Source organism: Theropithecus gelada, chromosome 5, assembly GCF_003255815.1.
Source record: "Theropithecus gelada isolate Dixy chromosome 5, Tgel_1.0, whole genome shotgun sequence".
Classification (NCBI taxonomy): Eukaryota; Metazoa; Chordata; class Mammalia; order Primates; family Cercopithecidae; genus Theropithecus; species Theropithecus gelada.
In genome coordinates, this window is record NC_037672.1 from 12,463,904 (window position 1) to 12,482,134 (window position 18,231).

The following is an 18,231-nucleotide window of genomic DNA, read 5'->3' on the forward strand; positions in this document are numbered from 1 at the left end:
GCTTTGATTTGCATTTCTTACTTTTAAGACAAATCACTTTAGATTTTTGAGCTTTGGTTAAAAGTCATCCATATACGTAAAAATGAGAAACTCTCATATTCCTCGTCTCTAAGGGCCTTTCTGGATCTAAAGTTCAGTTCTTCCAAGTTCAGTTCTACAGAGTTTAATTCTACAGAGTTCAGTTCTACCGAGTTCAGTTCTACTGAGAAACGCCATCACTGACTCAAATTTGAATGTGAACATGGAACGATATAGGTAAGACCAATTATTTAGAGAGAAGAAATGGTTTTCATGCAGACAAATTTTAAAACACACAAATAAAATTCTTACCACTCAAATTTTGGTAAACATTTTATAATTTATATATAAAATCTCAGTAAGAAACCATGTAAAATGACAGAAATATCCACCTGACATTAAGAGTCAAAATAAAAATAAAAAAAAAACCCATACACACTGAATGTAAATTTTAATTATAAAACAAGAATATGAACAAAACATTTAAAAATAATCTCAATTATTTGGCAACTCATCACATCATTGCAAGAGACAAATTTGATCGTAAGAAGTTTAATCTTATGAAAAACTGAAGTTGGACAGTTTGCTCATATGACAGTTAAAACATGTTTAAAAAAACACCTGGCAATAAAGCCAGTTTCTATACTGAAACAACTGTGTATAAAACAACATAAAATCCTGAAACTGGATAGACAGGAGGGACCTAATCTTGAATGCATTTCTCTTCACTGAAAAAGACAATATGGAAAGAGTATTGGTAGAAGCTTCAGAACAGCACAGAGAAGGGGAATGAACACCAGCAGAGAGGGTTTCTGCTGCAGGTGACTGACGCAACTTTACCTGAACCAGAACCTGTTTTATGTCAATGGGGCTGGTAGTAAAGTCACAGATGCAAGTATAATCTAAAAACGTTACATTCTTAAAAAACAGAGCCACGACTGTGAACAGAAAAGCAATGGAGAAACTTTCTTTAGCTAAACTACTTTACTTGGATACATGCGAGTTTCTGCCAGATCATATTAAGATAGTTACAGGGCAGGCAGAGTCCTAAAAAATTTTCTACTAATGACTGCATAGCATTTAAAACCCTTTTTTATTTAAAAAAAAATAATAATAAAGTAAAATAAACAGATATATAGTAAAGTTCACAGATAAGTTTTCTCTGTAAAATAAATAGTGTTCATTGATTAGCATCATACATAGAGTAAAATACAACCTATTTTTACATGTTTATATACTATACACAGATTACCAGTAGGCAGCCTGGTGTCTGATGGGCTGGAGGGGTTTGCATTCATGATGTGTCACATTGGGAAATCCCAATTTTGAATGTTAAAATATACAACTACTTTGTTTTGAGTTCAGATACAAAGTAAACTTATTGTCCTTTATCTGAAATAAATGTACATAATATCTTCTATGAACAATAGTTTATAAAGCTGTTTAAAACATAACAAGAAAAAGCTTGCACCTAGGGACTTACAGCACATGCATATCTTTTTCCTGGTTAAAGAGAAGCCTATGGCCACCGAGGCATGTCTCTTTCCTCTCCACTGTGTTCCTCCATAAGCCTAGGGCAGCAGTGGTCAGGATTATCGCTTCGCTTTTTTCACAGGGGCTTCCTCCACCCTTTGCTGGCCTCTTGTTCGGGCCCCAGGAGGGCTGACTTCTCTCTTGCGCTTGATAGAAGGGGACAGCTGTGTCTTTGATCTGCATTAAGCAAAGTCAAGGCAATGGTGAGGTTTAAAAGCAGTTGCTTCAAATAACTTGGGAGTTCCTTAAAAAAATGGAAGAGTTTTGAACTTGACAGCTAAGAAAAGAAAAACCCAGTAAAATTTATACACGAAAAGGAGCTATTTCGCGAAGAGCTCAAGCTAACTGGTTCTTTGCTGTCAAACTCACACACACACAGGACACTGGAAGAGAAGTGTGAAGCCTGTGCTCTGGTTCCAGCTCTACCACACTCTAGGTGCTGATGGTGCTCAAGTCCACTTCCTTCTCTGGGCCCTAGTTCTTTCATCTATAAAACAAAGACATCAACAGCGGGTCCCACCAATATAGAAACTGTTCTAAGTTCAAACAATTAGCAAGAACACAGCAGGATTTCAACCTAGGTTGGACCAAGTGCAAAATCATACTTCGTAGCACAGGATTACAGAAAATAGCTGTGTTAAAAAAGGCACAGGAATTTCGGAAGAACAGTCTAACCAATCTCCCTGTAACCAGCATACCCTGTTGATACAGTCTGTGATTAAAATTATTTGTTGGAAACTCCAATTAATCATGTTACTGTCCAGGAGATGTATGAAGTAGTTCCTCTTGGGTCTCTGATGCTTTCAGGAGAAAATCATCCAGAGCACAGAACACAGAGCCTTTTTTCTTTTTTTTTTTTTTTTTTGAGACGGAGTCTCACTCTGTTGCCCAGGCTGGAGTGCAGTGGCCGGATCTCAGCTCACTGCAAGCTCCGCCTCCCAGGTTTACGCCATTCTCCCACCTCAGCCTCCCGAGTAGCTGGTACTACAGGCGCCTGCCACCTTGCCCGGCTGGTTTTTTGTATTTTTTAGCAGAGACGGGGTTTCACCGTGTTAGCCAGGATGGTCTAGATCTCCTGACCTTGTGATCCACCCGTCTCGGCCTCCCACACAGAGCCTTTTATAATTCTGCCTTCTACTTGTGCACCATCTGGGACTGTAGTCCTGCACCTTGCACATCACAGAGCAAGATGCCCTATCTTTGGAATCCCCCACAGAGAAATGCGACTTTATTGACATGAAGACTTTAGGTCTTTACCACAGCATTTATCATTGTAATTTATCTGCTGTGTTTCTACAAGTTACAATCAATATTTTGTAACTACAAGTTACAATCAATATTTTAAAACAAGATATGAATAGGACACAACAGAAAATACCACTTGTATCACATCTACTAAATTTGACTCATGAAAATTTTGTTTCAGTTACAGTAGCAGGAATGTGAGCACCAGCTGTATTGCAAAACATTCTGATAGTGGGTTGTTGCCAAAAAAGTTTGAAAGTCTTATATACATATATCTCTCCCATTAGACCCAATGATTTTCTAGGGCAGCTGCTGAGATTTATTCATTTTTCTAACTCCAGTGCCTAGAGAAATGCCCAAAACATGGCAAGCAGGCAGTAAATGTCCTGTCAATGAATAAAAGGCTTGGAAAACCAAAATTGCAGGAGACGGAGAAACGGGACTCTACTGATATGAAGACACGTCTTTCATTTATTGTTTGACAGCAAAAGTAAATAAACTCAAATTGAGTCAAAAATTGTTGCAGATGATGTGGTTCTGGCATGTGTTGACAATGACTGAAAATGTGTTTGTTGATAATCCATTTCAAACTGTTTCCATGGAAAGCCACCAGCCACTCAATGAACACCTCTTCAGTAAAGGTGCCGTGCGCAGCATTGTGCTGGGGGCCAAATGGCAGCTAACAGAAGCTCTGAGTCAGGCTGCTTCTCCCCAGCCATGTGAGCTTCGTAGCTTATCCAGGCCCTTCCAGTTCACCCAGAATGTGGTCTGTGACCAGGGGCACTGGTCACTGAGGAGCTTGTTGGAAATGCCAACTCACAGGCCCCACCCTAGACTTACAGACCCTGGATCTGCATTTTACAAAGAGCCTCAAGTGATTCGACTGCATGTTCAATTTTGAGTAGTATGCATGCAAACCTTCCTGAGATTCTGTCTCTCACATATAAAATAAAAGTAACTGTTACAATTCACTCAATGAGAGTTAAATGAGAGCATATTTGTGAAAGTGCCTAGCGCTATAGTTTGCTTTCGTTTCTAGAACGTGGGGAAAACAGCACATACATGCAAGTATGCTGTGAAGATGAAAATGTGGTAAGAGGTCAAAACGGTTTTTGTGTACAGTGAAGAGTCTTTTACTTTGGAATATGATAACGTATAGAAAATATGACAAGTTCCTATCTGAAGAAAGAAAGCTAGAGCTCAGAGGGGTAAATAAAAGGAATATACCAAACCAATGCTATGTGGCATCTCAAGTGCCCAGTACTGACCAGAAGCGCAGCAAGAAGAAGAGATGAAAACGGGCTGACGCAGGATGGAAAGGATCTGACTTATTGGAGGTGCTGGTGCACTCCTCACTAGCTCAAGCAAAGGCAAGAAAGGAAGGCTTAGGACCACCTCTGGGAGGCAGTAAGACTAGTAAGGCTGCAGTGAAAGGTGTAAGCTGGCAGGGGCTGTGCCTGAAAGAGGAAGCTTTATCACCTCATCACCTCTCCAATGCTCTACCTAGCACAGAAATGATTCTGGGCTGTTATATGCTTTACCACACTGCCTTGCCTTTGGTCTTGGCGGATGGGAGAAAGCAGATATGGCTCATAGGTGTCAAGGACAAGCCTGTGTGGCAATCCACTGCGGCAAGGCCAGACTGGTGAGGCCACAGAGACACCTTCTGCAGCCCTTCCTATTCTTCTTGGAAACCAATGATCCCCAAAAACAGTTATTTGGTGAGACAAAATCTTAAAGGAAATTAGGAAGAAAGCATTATTGCACCAAAAATAGTCTTAGGGGGTTAAAAATTACTTGAAGTGTAAGCAGGGACTTACCTTCCTAATGGGGGAGAGTTACTAACTTTTTCGCTGGTAGGTAACTTCTCTTTTGCTAATTTGTGGCGATTTCTAGGAGAAACTGTGTCTGGGCTGCCAAGTTTGGATGTTGCACGTGCAGATGGCTTGCTATGTTGCTTTCTGAAACAGATTATAGAAACACTGGGCAATGGTAGCACTGAATACTCCAGTCCCTGGAACTATTTAGGAAGTATGAGGCTCCTTGTGGGCAAGTCAGAACAATAGGAACTCAAATCAGAAAAATGGTTGGTTTTCCTGACCACTGCTGATAAGTCGATCTTAATGTCATCTACAACTACCTCTGCTTGTGTGACACTATCTTTGCTCTTACTGTGCGTGGTATTTTATTGTGATTTAGAAAAGAGATATATCTGTGAAAAATAGAAAATATACTGGCTGACAAAATAAAGATTACAAAAGAGCTCATCAGGGTAGAATAAAGGGCCAAGATTAATGACAGTACAATTCACGAAGCTAAGTGTTAAGGCCCAAGTAGTCAACTGTACAAGAATTTGATAAGGAATTCTGATTAACCAGTAAAAACTCTGAAAAAGGAACTTGTTTAGCTGGTGTGTTTTTCAATTTGAGGCTCAGTAATGAGGATGCACACTGAAGAAAAATATCCAGAAAATAAGGTAAAACAGTCCTCTTCTGGATTCATTAGACCACACTTGGTATACAGAGTTTGCTTCTTTCTCTTTCCTTCCTTTCCCTTCCTACCTTTCCTTCCTTTTTCTTTCCTTTCCTTTCTCTCTCTCTTTCTTTCTTTTGAGAAAGAGCCTCGCTCTGTCACCCAGGCTGGAGTGCAGTGCTACAATCTCTTTTCACTGCAACATCCACCTCCCGGGTTCAAGCAATTCTCCTGCCTTAGCTTCCCAAGTAGCTGGGATTATAGGAGTCTGCCATGACGCTCGGCTATTTTTTGTTCTTTTAGATGAGGTTTCACCATGTTGGCCAGGCTGGTCTTGAACTCCTGGCCTCAAGTGATCCACCAGCCTTGGACTCCCAAACTGCTGGGATTACAGGCATGAGCCACAGTGCGTGGCCTCTTTTATTTTTTATTAATTTTTTTTTTTTTTTTTAAGACACAGTGTCTTGTTATGTTGCTTAGGCTGGTCTCAAACTCCCAGCCTCAAGCGGTCTTCCTGCCTCAGCCTCCTGAGTAACTGGGATTACAGGCATGAGCCACTGCGCCCAGCTGCATATTTGCGTCTAAAAGAGGATAAAGGTAATTGAGGAGCACACACAGGGATGATGAAAGGGCTCAAGAAGCAAGCAGAGAAGACCTGGAAGCTGCCCTCAAATATGTAAGGGAAAATTAGACAGAAGGTTCTGAAAGTAGAACTAGAATCAAGAGTAGAAGCCATAGGGAGGCCGGCTTCTACTGAACACAAGTCAGAGAATGCTGAGGAGGATGTGGCCACTGAGGTCCATGCAAAAGCAGGAAGACCCTTTCAGAGGAGATGCAGGTGCAGTGACTCAGGCATGACTGGCTAGTGGTACTACATGATCACTAAGAGCCCACCCAACCCAGACAATTTGTGAAATTATGAAAACATCAGAGCCCTGGGACTGATCAACCAATGCCAAGGAATCCAAACTAGAGAGAAAAGAACTCATTTGTAAATCAAAAGTTTATATTATAAAGTGCATGAAGAAGAACTTTAATAATCCAAGTGATTACAGAACCAGATACATCAAATAAGATTTTTAAAGAATTTATAGAAGGCAAATCGGACAGCAATTTCTAGACACTGGACGGCTAGAAGGCCTATGGAACGTTCTCTGAGTTGAGCCCTACTTTCCACAATGGTTTTAGAGGGAAGCAGTAATTCTGGTGGGATGGATGCTATACCCAAATGCATGGGTTTTGGGCTCCAGCACCCTCACCCTCTCCTAGCAGCAGCAATTTGGATTCTGTGACTTCTTTTCTATTTATCTGAGTTGCTCCACCTAAAAAAACAAATATGAGACCACCTTATAACTTTCGCCATGTGAGCTTCTAGAATCCTTTGGCTCTAAAATCTGATTCTTTGAGAAATCAAACCATGGCACAAATGGCTAATAATGTGTTAAGTTTGGAGGAATTAGAAACAAGTTGATTTTAAGTTTTTTTTTGAGATGGAGTCTCACTCTGTCACCCAGGCTGGAGTGCAATGGCGTGATCTCGGCTTACTGCAACCTCCGCCTCCCGAGTTCAACTGATTCTCCTGCCTCAGCCTCCCGAGTAGCTGGGATTACAGGCACATGCCACCACGCCTGGCTGATTTTTTATATTTTTAGTAGAGACAGGGTTTTACCATATTGACCAGGCTGGTCTCGAACTCCTGACCTCATGATCCGCTGGCCTCAGCCTCCCAAAGTGCTGGGATTACAGGTGTAAGCCACTGTACCCAGCCCTGATTTTAAGTCTTTATGTAAACACAAGATACTATCATATTATGGTGTTATCATATTAGTGTTATTTTTGAAATAAATCTTATTAGTGTTATTTTTGAAATAAATCTTCCTGAACTTTTTGATCTTGAATAATGAAATTAAATAAGATGATACCAAGATTAACACCTTATAAATCACATTAATTAAAAATTTAAAAAATATACATTTTTTCAGAGACAGAGTCTCACTGTCACCCAGGCTACGGTGCAGTGGTGTGATCACAGCTCACTGCAGCCTCAACCTCCTGGGCTCAAGCGATCCTCCCATTTCAGCCTCCCAAGCAGCTGGGACTACAGGCTCATGCCACCACGCCCAGCTAATTTTCAAGATTTTTTTGTAGAGATGGGGTCTCCCTGTGTTGCCCAGGCTGGTCTCAAACTCCTGGGCTCAAGTGATTCTCCCATCTTCGTCTCCCAGAGTGTTGGGATTACAAGCATGAGCTACCATGCTCAGCCTGGAAAATATTCATGTTTGGGAAAATTATTAACGGTTAGGATGAGACTACACAGTTATGTACCATTTCTCAAATGTGCCATGGGAAAAGGAATACTGGATGAACAGTTATAATGATATAGGCCAACAACAGAAAAGGGGTATCAGCAAATAATGCTTGTTTAAACAAAGTTCAACCGGCTTCTTTCCTTTAGGAGTTTGCCAAACCCCTTTTTTTTTGAGATGGAGTCTCGCTGTATCACCAGGCTGGAGTGCAGTGGAGCCATCTCGGCTCACGGCAACCTCCGCCTCCCAGGTTTAAGCGATTCCCCTGCCTCAGCCTCCCGAGTAGCTGGGACTACAGGCGCGAGCCACCATGCCTGGCTAATTTTTTGCATTTTAGTACAGACAGGGTTTCACTGTGTTGGCCAGGATGGTCTCGATCTCCTGACCTCATGATTCACCCACCTTGGCCTCCCAAAGTGCTGGGATTACAGGCGTGAGCCACTGCGCCGAGCCCTGGAGTTTGCCAAACCCTCAATGTTTTAATGAACATGTAACTGAGAAGGAGAGAGAATTCACTGTCATTCCCAAACTCATCTGACCATGGTACTCTTTTTCTTAGAGGTTTCTGGCTATGATAGGGCTTGAGAGAACACATTTTGGGAAATATATGAAATTATGTACCTCAAAATTGGTCAAATTTGGGCACTTTCCTATGATCAACCTATTGCATAGCACTGGTGAGATGCATGTGATGACGGCGGTGCATGGGCCTGGTTCCTCCTGCTTTCTGGGTTGAAATAAGTATGCTGAGAGCAGGGATGATGTTTTATGTATGTCCATATTCATGAATGGTGCTCAATACAACGTCTGAAGGATGGTAGATGCTCAAAAAATATTTGTAAAGAATTGAATGGGTTCCACCAAATAGACGTTTAAAACCTGGTAAAGACTCTGAAGCAATCCCCTAAAATGGTTTAGGACAGAAAATGTGTTCTCCAAGAACTATGTGCCCACTAACAATAAAAATGAAAGGGAAACACTTCCACTGAAGTATGAATGATTCAGTTCAAAGAGAATCCCAGGAAACCCAGAGCAGTTTTCAGATGGAGAAGCTGGTGAAGGTCTCTGGCAGCTCTGTGCTGCCCCCATTACCTCTGAGCCTCTGATCTGGTGGTGGATCTTGTGGTGGCTCCTGAAGGCTCGTCCTCTTCCTCTTCTTCCTCTTCCTCATCAGACTCCTGCTCTTTCTTGTCCTCTGCTGGTTCAGAAACTGATTTCTGGCGTTTTCTTTCTGGCTCTGAGGATTCTGTTCAAATAGAAGGGTAACACCTGGATTATACAATTCCCAAAGATCCAAGGGAGAGAGTCATGGAGTTTAGAACTTAGGATATTAGGGACTTGGAGGCAGAGAAGTGGTTTTCCACTTCCTTTTTGTTTCAGCACTTGCAGATCACAACTGTTTAACTTAATCTCAAACACATTTTGGATAGTTTACATATGCAGTTCACAGCCAGCGTTCATAAAAAATTCACATGTACTCAGAAAAGCATCTGGGATGTACCATTTCTGACATGGGATTAGACCTATTTCACACATATTTATGTAATATTAATATTAGCCGTATCCCATTGGATTTTTCCTCATTCAAAGAAAAACTCTTAAAAAAGGTGATTTTGAAACAATAAGACTTATTAAGAATTTGCTAGAAGCATACCTGCATCATCTGACACAGTAAGAGAACGTTTGGGTTTTCTTCCTCTCCGACGCACACTTGCTACTGTTTTTTCTTCACCATCATCCTAGAAGCAATAAAATTAAAGTTCAAAGGGTGGTCAGTTGAGCATTTAAGTTGATTTGTAAACATATCTTGATAAGAAATTTAACACTTACATTGCTTATACTTCTTTCTTGTAGGTTAGCTGTTTCTTTATTGGATTCATCTTTAAGAAAAGGAAATCTCTGCATTAATATTTTATTACTGTAAATTTAAATTTCAACAGTTAGTCTGGCTTATCTGTGTATCAGTATTAATTAATACACTGTTATACACTTATTATTTTGTTATCAGTCAAGCAAAGATAGAATCAGAATACCTAGCAGAGATCACACTGGATTGTGAGTTACAAAACCTAAGTTTTCATTTCAGGTTTTATTTTATTTGCTGACCCTCAGTTTTTTTCAGCTACAAAATAGGAAGTTGGATTAGACTACTTTTTTCTTCTAAGACAGAGTTTCACTCAGTCACTCAGGCTGGAGTGCAGTGGCGTGATCTTGGCTCACTGCAGCCTCCGCCTCCTGGGTTCAAGCAATTCTCCTGCCTCAGCCTCCCGAGTAGCTGGGATTACAGGTGCCAACCACCACACCCAGCTAGTTTTCTGTATTTTTAATAGAGACAGGGTTTCACCATGTTGGCCAGGCTAGTCTTGAACTGCTGACCTCGGGTGATCCACCCGTCTCGGCCTCCCAAAGTGCTGGGATTACAGGCCTCTGAGCCACCACGCCTGGCTGGGTTAGACTACTTTTATGATCCCTTTCAGCTTAAATGTTCTGACCCCAAAGAAAGAATAAAAAAGGGGCATATAAGGAGCCCACAATATGTACCAGTAACTGCAAGTTGGAATGATATACAGGCAGAGCATCCCTAATCTGACGATCCAAAATTTAAAATGTTCTAGAATCCAAAACTTTTTGAGCACCAACATGACCCTCAAAGGAAATGCCACTGGAGCATTCTGAATTCTGATTAGGAATGCTCAACTGGGAAATGCAAATATTCCAAAATCTGAATAAATTCAAAATCTGAAACACTTCTGATGTCCTAGGCATTTCGAATAAGGATATATAACTGGTACTTTTATTTTTATGAGACAGGGTCTTGCTCTGTTGCCCAGGCTAGAGTGCAGTGGTGCAATCATAGTTTACTGCAGCCTCCAACTCCTGGGCTCCAGTGATTCTCCTGTGGAGGCCTCGGAAAGTGCTGAGATTACAGGTGTCAGCCACCACACTTGGCTAATATGGACTTTTCAATTTCAATGTAGCTCTACAAATATTATGATCCTAGCTTATAGTCTGAACAAACCAGGCTTGAGTAACTTGATTTATGTAATTTGTTCAGAGTCACATAACTAACAAGTAGAGTGACAGGTAGAAATCTTTTGACACCAAAGACATCATGGTAGTTAAAAAAGTACATCTTATGACCTGTTTGTAGGGTGCATACATACATTCTTTATGCATTTGCTTTATGCAGATGTTACAATTTTCTGAGACTGTTTCATGGTAAGAAAAGTAAAGATTAGTTCAATGCACTAGTTGAAGCTGAGATTATGGGGATGTTCATCAGGCACTCAAAAACTCAAAGGTACTTCTTTTTGGTGACTGTAGTAGTCATCGTTTTTTGCAGGTTTAAAATACCAATGAAAATGAAAAAGTTAACCCAATAGAAAGGTCAACAAAGAGGACTGTCTTAAAATGGTCATCATTTTACCCACATTCAGAAAACATTCTGAATCACACAGCTTTAATTAGCGTCCTTAAAGGGCACTCAAGTTACAAAGATTTCTTCTTGTATGGATTCAAAATACTACAAAATTATTAATACAAACTGGTGAAGACCAAATGTGCAGAATCTCCTCCCTCTTTTAAAAAATAAACAAACCTTAATTTACCAAGACACAAGAAAAAATGAAGTACGATCACACATAAATGTGGAAAAAATTTTATATTACCTATTTGCTTTATTTGCTGATCAGAATATATACTTTATCGATCTGACCATGCTATTTATTTGATACAAAATAGCTGTCACATTAACCTTTGTTGTTGATATCAGCACTTCAAAGCTCACTAATGGCTCCTCTTGCTTTTATGTAAAAAATTTTAGACCACAAAATGGATACACACACATTGCAAAAAATATCTGGAAAATGCATGCAATAGTGACAAATAATATGGAATGCTCCCATTATTCCACCCTCCAGAGCTAATCATTATCAACATTTTGGAATGTATTTTTCTCCTTGGAATGAGGAGAAAAAGAGTCAAAACAATTTCAATTCTTGAGTCCTGGACTCCGTAAGTCAATAGTCTCTCCCAGATACAAGGACAACTATTTTTACCAAGGGGGCCACTCACTTCAATGAGAAGCAGAATGGAAGTCCCAAACGTTCTCCAAGAGCCAGCCTCTCCTGCCCCTCCCTCAGATCACACACAGAGGAATGCTATAGGTACCTACCTGTTGGCATTACTTTCAGTTTGCTGCTAGGTGGAGATTGTTCTACCTATGTTTAAATAAACAACAACAAAAAAATTAAAATCAGCAGTTTATAATCATCACATAGAAATGCAATCAATGATATAAAAGTGGTATAGGATCTTTACTTACATAGGCATATTTGAGACCTATTTTCTATAATTAAGTATACCTAGCCAAACGTGGATGCCTGAGCTTCTAAATACAGACTTTCCAATAAGTAACTTCCCTTTTGCAACGCTAGAGGATGAGAAGTGAGGCAATGCAGCATGGCCACTGTGGTTAATATTCCCCAAGACAAACCATTTTACATGTTGGTAAATGCATTCACATGTGCTTATCTGGTTTTGTCTTATAATAATTCTATGAGATAAGTACTGCAGGCATCATACCACTTTACATTCAAGGAAACTGAGTCACCAGAGGGTCTATGACTGACCCTAAGTCACAGGTCTCGGGGTAAGTGGCAAAACTGAGGCTTGAATCCCATGTTCTTTTGTTAGGTCAGTGAACACACGTCTGTTCTCCTTATAATGCTCTTCTTATAATAATCCATTGAAATGCATGCAATGGAATCCTGATACAATGATTTTGGTGGGTATATACATCAGGGTCAAAGATAAAGAACGTTCAAACATAAAATATCACTGAGGATTTTCCTGCACTGAAATCAGTGTATATTTTAGGTCAAAAAGAATTCCATAGAAAGTAGTAAGATGGCAAGACAACTCACAAGTTGCTCTAAAGAAGCCACTATCTCAAAATCATATAAAATAGCTAATTTGTGTATTTTAACCACGGGTAGCCGCAGGAAGATAAATCCCTAGATAATTTTTAAATAATCAAACTCATGAGTTAGAATGGAATAAGAATGAAGAACAACTAATATAACTCTGTTTACACAAAGATACTAGTGATCAAAATATTTGAATGGTTACTCAGTATTTTATTTAAGAAACTCTTTTAAAGCTTTTCAAGTACTTAAAAAATAAAGTTCAAAATACTAGATAGTGCATTATACCCGTTTCAGGTTAAGAGCAAGTATTTGAAATTGTCGTGTTTTGCAATTACTTACAGTGGCAATGCCAGTATCTGTTTTGGAGTCGTCTTCTAAAAAAAAAAAAAATTCTCTTAGAAAATCGGTTCAAAAATTTCTTGTGTGTGAACTGAAAACACATCAAGTACCTACTCATTTTTAACGTTGTTTCTACAGGGTATTTGCGAGGTCTTCCTCTTTTCCTTTTAATAATTATTGGCTGATCTTCCTAAGGGGGAAATAAAAAACAACAGCAATTAAAAAAAAATTTAATCCTTTATTATACAAAGTTTTCTCAAAAATCAGACTTAGAGTTCCTGTCTAAGAGAGCTCAAATCCTAGCTTTGTCACTTTAAAAATATGTGATGTAGGGCTTAGTGTTTTATTTACTTATCTCACTGTAGTTCCTTCAACCTGATAAATATCACTAACTGTCGTAAATTAAAGGAGCCGTGATGATTTTGAGACAATGAAGTAATCAAAGTGTTACCTTTTACTTCTGTAATAAATATGTATGTCCATTTAATTGGGATTTAGCCCAAGTTAGTTGTGACCAAATGGTAACCCTTATAAAAAATAAAGGAGTCCACTGAATATATCATACACACAGAAGTGAGAACAACAACGAAAGATTTAAAATGGGCAAACTTGGCGATGGTTATCTAGATCTGGCTAGTGCACAGGCTGTGTCTCTTGATTTATGGTGCTCAGTCTCAAGCCACTGCAATTCTCTGCTCCACGGGCTCCCTGAAAATCTATGGGTTACAGTGGGCAGGGCTGGGATGCTGTCTGTGCCTGCAGCCTCCAGGAATCCATGACCTTGCCTCATGAACTAGGTCCCCTAGAGTATTCCCTGCATGCCTTTTGCACAACCTGCTGCTGTTCCCATTTCATCCTAGCTGGACTCCATGGCTCAGACAGCCTCCAATGTTAGGCCAGGAACCTGACGTTGACACTGATGTAGAGCACTGAGCTGATCCTTTCTGGCTATGACATAAGTGGGTCTCATACAAATGTTTTGAAGAAACAAAGATGAAGACAACAAAATTAATCAAAATGACACTGATAAAATGCACTGTATGAAATGGTGCCCCATTGCACTAAAAAAAACCCGAGCTCCTTCAAAGTACTTAAGAAAAACTCAAGGTAACAGTATTTAACGAATTTAATTTGGTTTTAGTGCTTAAATAATTGTGAACAAATAAATATGAAAAGCACATCTCACCTCCTGAGATTTTATGGTGTCATCATCGTTCTGCTCTGGCTTTTCACCAGTAGTTTCACTGCTGCTATATTCATCTGTAGAAAAGGAAGAGCTTTGTCCACTGCTAGTGACCACGGTCAGCCTTCCCCATCTTTACCCAAGTGACCTACATAGCTGCAGCCACACATGAACACACACTCCATTTTCATGTTTCTACCATCAAAATTAGTAAGCCTGAGTTGGGGTGACTAGTAAACAGCACATTTTGGGTATAGCAGGATCCAAATTAAAAATGATCCCTAATCTTAAGCATGAGGCACTTTATTATACAGGGAAAGTAAATGAGCAGAATAGATGTTTCGGTTGTTGAGAGACACGATGGCTGCTTTGAAGGTTCAGTCAATTTACCTAAGCAGATGTTTTACTCACCTTTTTCTTCCATGACCCTTGAGGCAGTGCTATTTGTCTCAGAACTGGTTTTAGATAATTCTTCCAAATCTCTGGAGTTCTCTTCCTATAGAGAAGTTGAAAAAGACCAGAAGCTTCTTCAAACTGAAGCCTTCATCCATTCATCCTCCCCACCCAAGTATGCCTTTCTATTTCAAAAAAACTCCCTCTTTTTTAGGATAGTTTTTTGGAAAATGTTTTTCAAATGTAACTATTATTGCTGCTAGTGAGACTATAAAAAAAAACATTCTGAGAACAGAAAAGCATGAGATAAGGTTCAAGTATAAAATATCAAGGCCATTTTCTTTCCTGCAAAATAGAAATTGCTCTTCTCCCTCCGCTTGGATTTTGTCTTTCTAAGACAAACTCCAAAGGAAAAATGGACAGATATTGGCAACAGATATTTATCTTTGTGGGGTGATGGAGGGGGCAGATGTGGGGAAGCAATAATTTGGGAGGGGCCAAAGGGAATTTATGGGTATCCAGATGGGCTGAATTGGAGCAGTGATCTTTCAGCAATTAAATTATCCCCCCGTAGTAGCAAGAAAGTTCTCAGCATGAAATGCCAAATCGTTTATACTATAATACTAATACAGTATATAAACAAAAATATATAAAGTAGAGTAAGATCAAGATGAAATAGGAAACTAAAGTAAGCATTAATTTTACTTTAATGGCCCATTATTAACAACTGTAAATCCTCATTTCCATTAATTTTAATTTTACTTATTTTTGAGTAGAAATATATTCTCGTGGTTCAAAATTTAAAGGGATCTATAATGAAATGCCCTCACCCCCGACTTCCCTACTTGGAAGAATTCAATGTCATTGGGTTTTGATATAGCCTTTCAGGGACTGGAAGGGGATGGATATTAAAGCAAATCCACATTTCACACAGTCTTCTGAAACACTGGAATTTCTGACCCACTTCATGTCAGATATGATTAGATCTTCATTCTTTTTTACCTAACAATGAGGATGACACAGAGCTTCTGTTACTTCCTAGTAAAAGAAGTGTCAGTTCAGCCATTTCTCTTGTTATTTGTTTGTATCTGCATTACAAATACTCTCTGTGTCTTATGGGGTTTTTTGTTGCGGTTATTTTTGCAGAAATCTCAAACCAGTGTCTGTTTTGGGAGGGTCAGTTCAATTAAAACAAGGTAAACAAACTCTGCAAATTCATTTAGTTGAGCATCTGTAAGCTATTAAGTCATAAAATGCAGAAAGTGAACAAATAAGTGAGGGTCTCAATGTCAAGTCCTCTGTGTTGTGGGACTCCCAGCTTCCCTTGAGGTACTCTGACAGTACTACATAACTAGGTCCAAGACGTGCGATTACAAGACTAACAGGTGACGTCAGAGGAGAGCTCACTTTCAGTGATAGCATCAGGGCCAATCTACACAGTAAATATTGGTAGAGATTAATTTTTAAGATTTTTAGATAAAAGGCATATATAAATGGTAGTTCTACCATTTCTTCTCACATTCTGAGGGCTTGTGGTACCTTGGGAGAGTGCTAATTTAGAGGATGGAAGGTCCACTCACTTGGGAAAGCCAAGGAGAAACTTATTTGCTCTGACCTTATCAACACATCAACATTGAGGCTTCACTGAGACCCTCATGCTGCACTGCCATTTTCAGCGCAGGACCTCTTCAAGTGCTGTGTGTGTGTGTGTGTGTGTGTGTGTGTGTGTGTGTGTGAGAGAGAGAGAGTATGAGAGAGAATGTGTGTGTGAGAGGGAGCGAGGCAGCACGTGTGTGACGCGCGGTGGGGAGAGGGAGGGAGGGAGGGAGAGAGAGAGAGAGAGAGAGTGTGTGTGTGTGTGTGTGCTGGAGCGGGTTTAGGAGCAGGCAGAAGTGTTTGAGGTCTTCTCCCTCATTTCAGCCAGAACATCTACACTTGTATCTGTTTCATATAGCGGGGGCTGAAGATGTCCTGCACAAAAGTCTTCAAACCACTGGATGAACTGCATTTCTGTTTCTGAATTGGCTCTTTCAGAACCAACACTTGGTCCTGTAAGCACTTAATCAGATCCTGATGATATGCATGCAACTCACTTTTTATTTCCTGCTTTTATTTTTCCAGTGCCTGGAATTTTTTCACTTACTCAATTTTGGTCTTCTTTTGGTCTTCCTATACACATTTCAGAATAATGACTTTATTGCTTTTATAAAATGGTACATATTTACTACACAGAAAACTTTAACAGAAATGATGAAATCACTCCCAATTTACTGTCCAAAAATTACTAATATTAAGATGACATCAAATAAATACTATTGCAGACAGCTTTCCATGTAAGAAAGGATTCTTTTGTAGTAACTGAAAATACCGTGTCTATAAAACTGCTTAATGAAAATAGTTACATTAAGGCCGGGCGTGGTGGCTCAAGCCTGTAATTCCAGCACTTTGGGAGGCCGAGACGGGCGGATCACGAGGTCAGGAGATCGAGACCATCCTGGCTAACATGGTGAAACCCCGTCTCTACTAAAAAATACAAAAAACTAGCCGGGCGCGGTGGCGGGCGCCTGTAGTCCCAGCTACTCGGAAGGCTGAGGCGGGAGAATGGCGTGAACCCGGGAGGCGGAGCTTGCAGTGAGCAGAGATCCGGCCACTGCACTCCAGCCTGGGCGGCAGAGCGAGACTCCGTCTCAAAAAAAAAAAAAAAAAAACCAAAAAAACAAAAAAAACCAAAAAAAAAAACAAAAAAAAAGAAAATAGTTACATTAGATTTTATTTAAATTTAACATTAAAAAATCATGAAATTTAAGAGAAAATAAAACAATACCCCTTCAATCTACTTTTCTTCAAATTTAGAAGTATCGTCTCAGGATTTTTGATTTTGGACAGGGCAGGGTGAGGCATAGCTTAAGAGCCTGTTTCTTCCTTTGGTCACAACCAACTAAAATTCATGACAATATGCCACTTTCCCTCTTAGATTATTAAATCTTTTCCTACTTTTTATTTAGTTCTTCAGTTACTGGGGGAAAAAAGAGACCAAAGTCTGGTTTTAGAGAACTGGAAATCCGTTCTCTAAATTAGGGAAAGAGAGAGGAAAAGATGGAACTAGTTTAGACAGACAATGAGAAATTTTAGAGTACTGAGCCTCAGAAATGGAAGAACACCCAAGAGGTATCTAGTAGGGAATGAAAAAATCTGGGCCTACAACAAAAGAGACAGCAGAGCACAAATAAAAATTTGTGAGGAGGTTCTGTGAGTCATAAGATGAAAATAAGACCACAGGAAAAAAGGCAATGGGTAAGGCCAATCCTTAGAGTACCCAGATTTTAAAGGTAGGAGGCGATACGGTTTGGCTGCGATCCCACTCAAATCTCATTTTGAATTACAGGTCCCATCATCCCCACTTGTAGTGGGAAGGATGCAGTGGGAGGTAACTGAATCAGGGGGGCAGGTTTGTCCTGTGCTGTTCTCCTGACAGTGAATAACTCTCATGAGACCTGATGCTTTTATAAAGAGGAGTTCCCCTGCACATGCCCTCTTGCCTGTCGTTATGTTAAGACGTGACTTTGCTCCTGCTTTGCCTTCCACCATGATTGTGAGGCCTCCCCAGCCATGTGGAACTGTGAGTCAATTAAACCTCTTTCCTTTATAAATTACCCAGTCTCAGGTATGTCTTTATTAGTAGCATGAGAACAGACCAATATAGGAGGTAAGCTAGAGAGTAAAGTACTAATATTTAAATATATGTGACTGTATTTCAATATTTTGGTGCAAGTATATCTGTGATAAAGCACATTCTACTTTGGAAGAAAACATT

The 18,231-nt window shown here is 39.8% G+C and overlaps 1 protein-coding gene across 1 annotated transcript in view; it reads right to left on the reverse strand.

Moving 5' to 3' along the window:
- Positions 1 to 338: 338 nt before the first annotated feature.
- The window catches only part of BOD1L1 (biorientation of chromosomes in cell division 1 like 1), a 59,954-nt gene continuing 42,061 nt past the window's right edge, over positions 339 to 18,231 (reverse strand). Inside the window, exons 18-26 of the mRNA XM_025386231.1 lie at positions 14,436 to 14,520; positions 14,028 to 14,101; positions 12,956 to 13,031; positions 12,842 to 12,876; positions 11,749 to 11,794; positions 9,405 to 9,454; positions 9,229 to 9,313; positions 8,667 to 8,820; positions 339 to 1,728 (exon numbers count right to left, since the gene is read on the reverse strand). Of these exons, the coding sequence (XP_025242016.1) occupies positions 1,611 to 1,728; positions 8,667 to 8,820; positions 9,229 to 9,313; positions 9,405 to 9,454; positions 11,749 to 11,794; positions 12,842 to 12,876; positions 12,956 to 13,031; positions 14,028 to 14,101; positions 14,436 to 14,520 (723 nt within the window). The 3' untranslated portion in view covers positions 339 to 1,610. The remainder of the gene's footprint in view (positions 1,729 to 8,666; positions 8,821 to 9,228; positions 9,314 to 9,404; positions 9,455 to 11,748; positions 11,795 to 12,841; positions 12,877 to 12,955; positions 13,032 to 14,027; positions 14,102 to 14,435; positions 14,521 to 18,231) is intronic.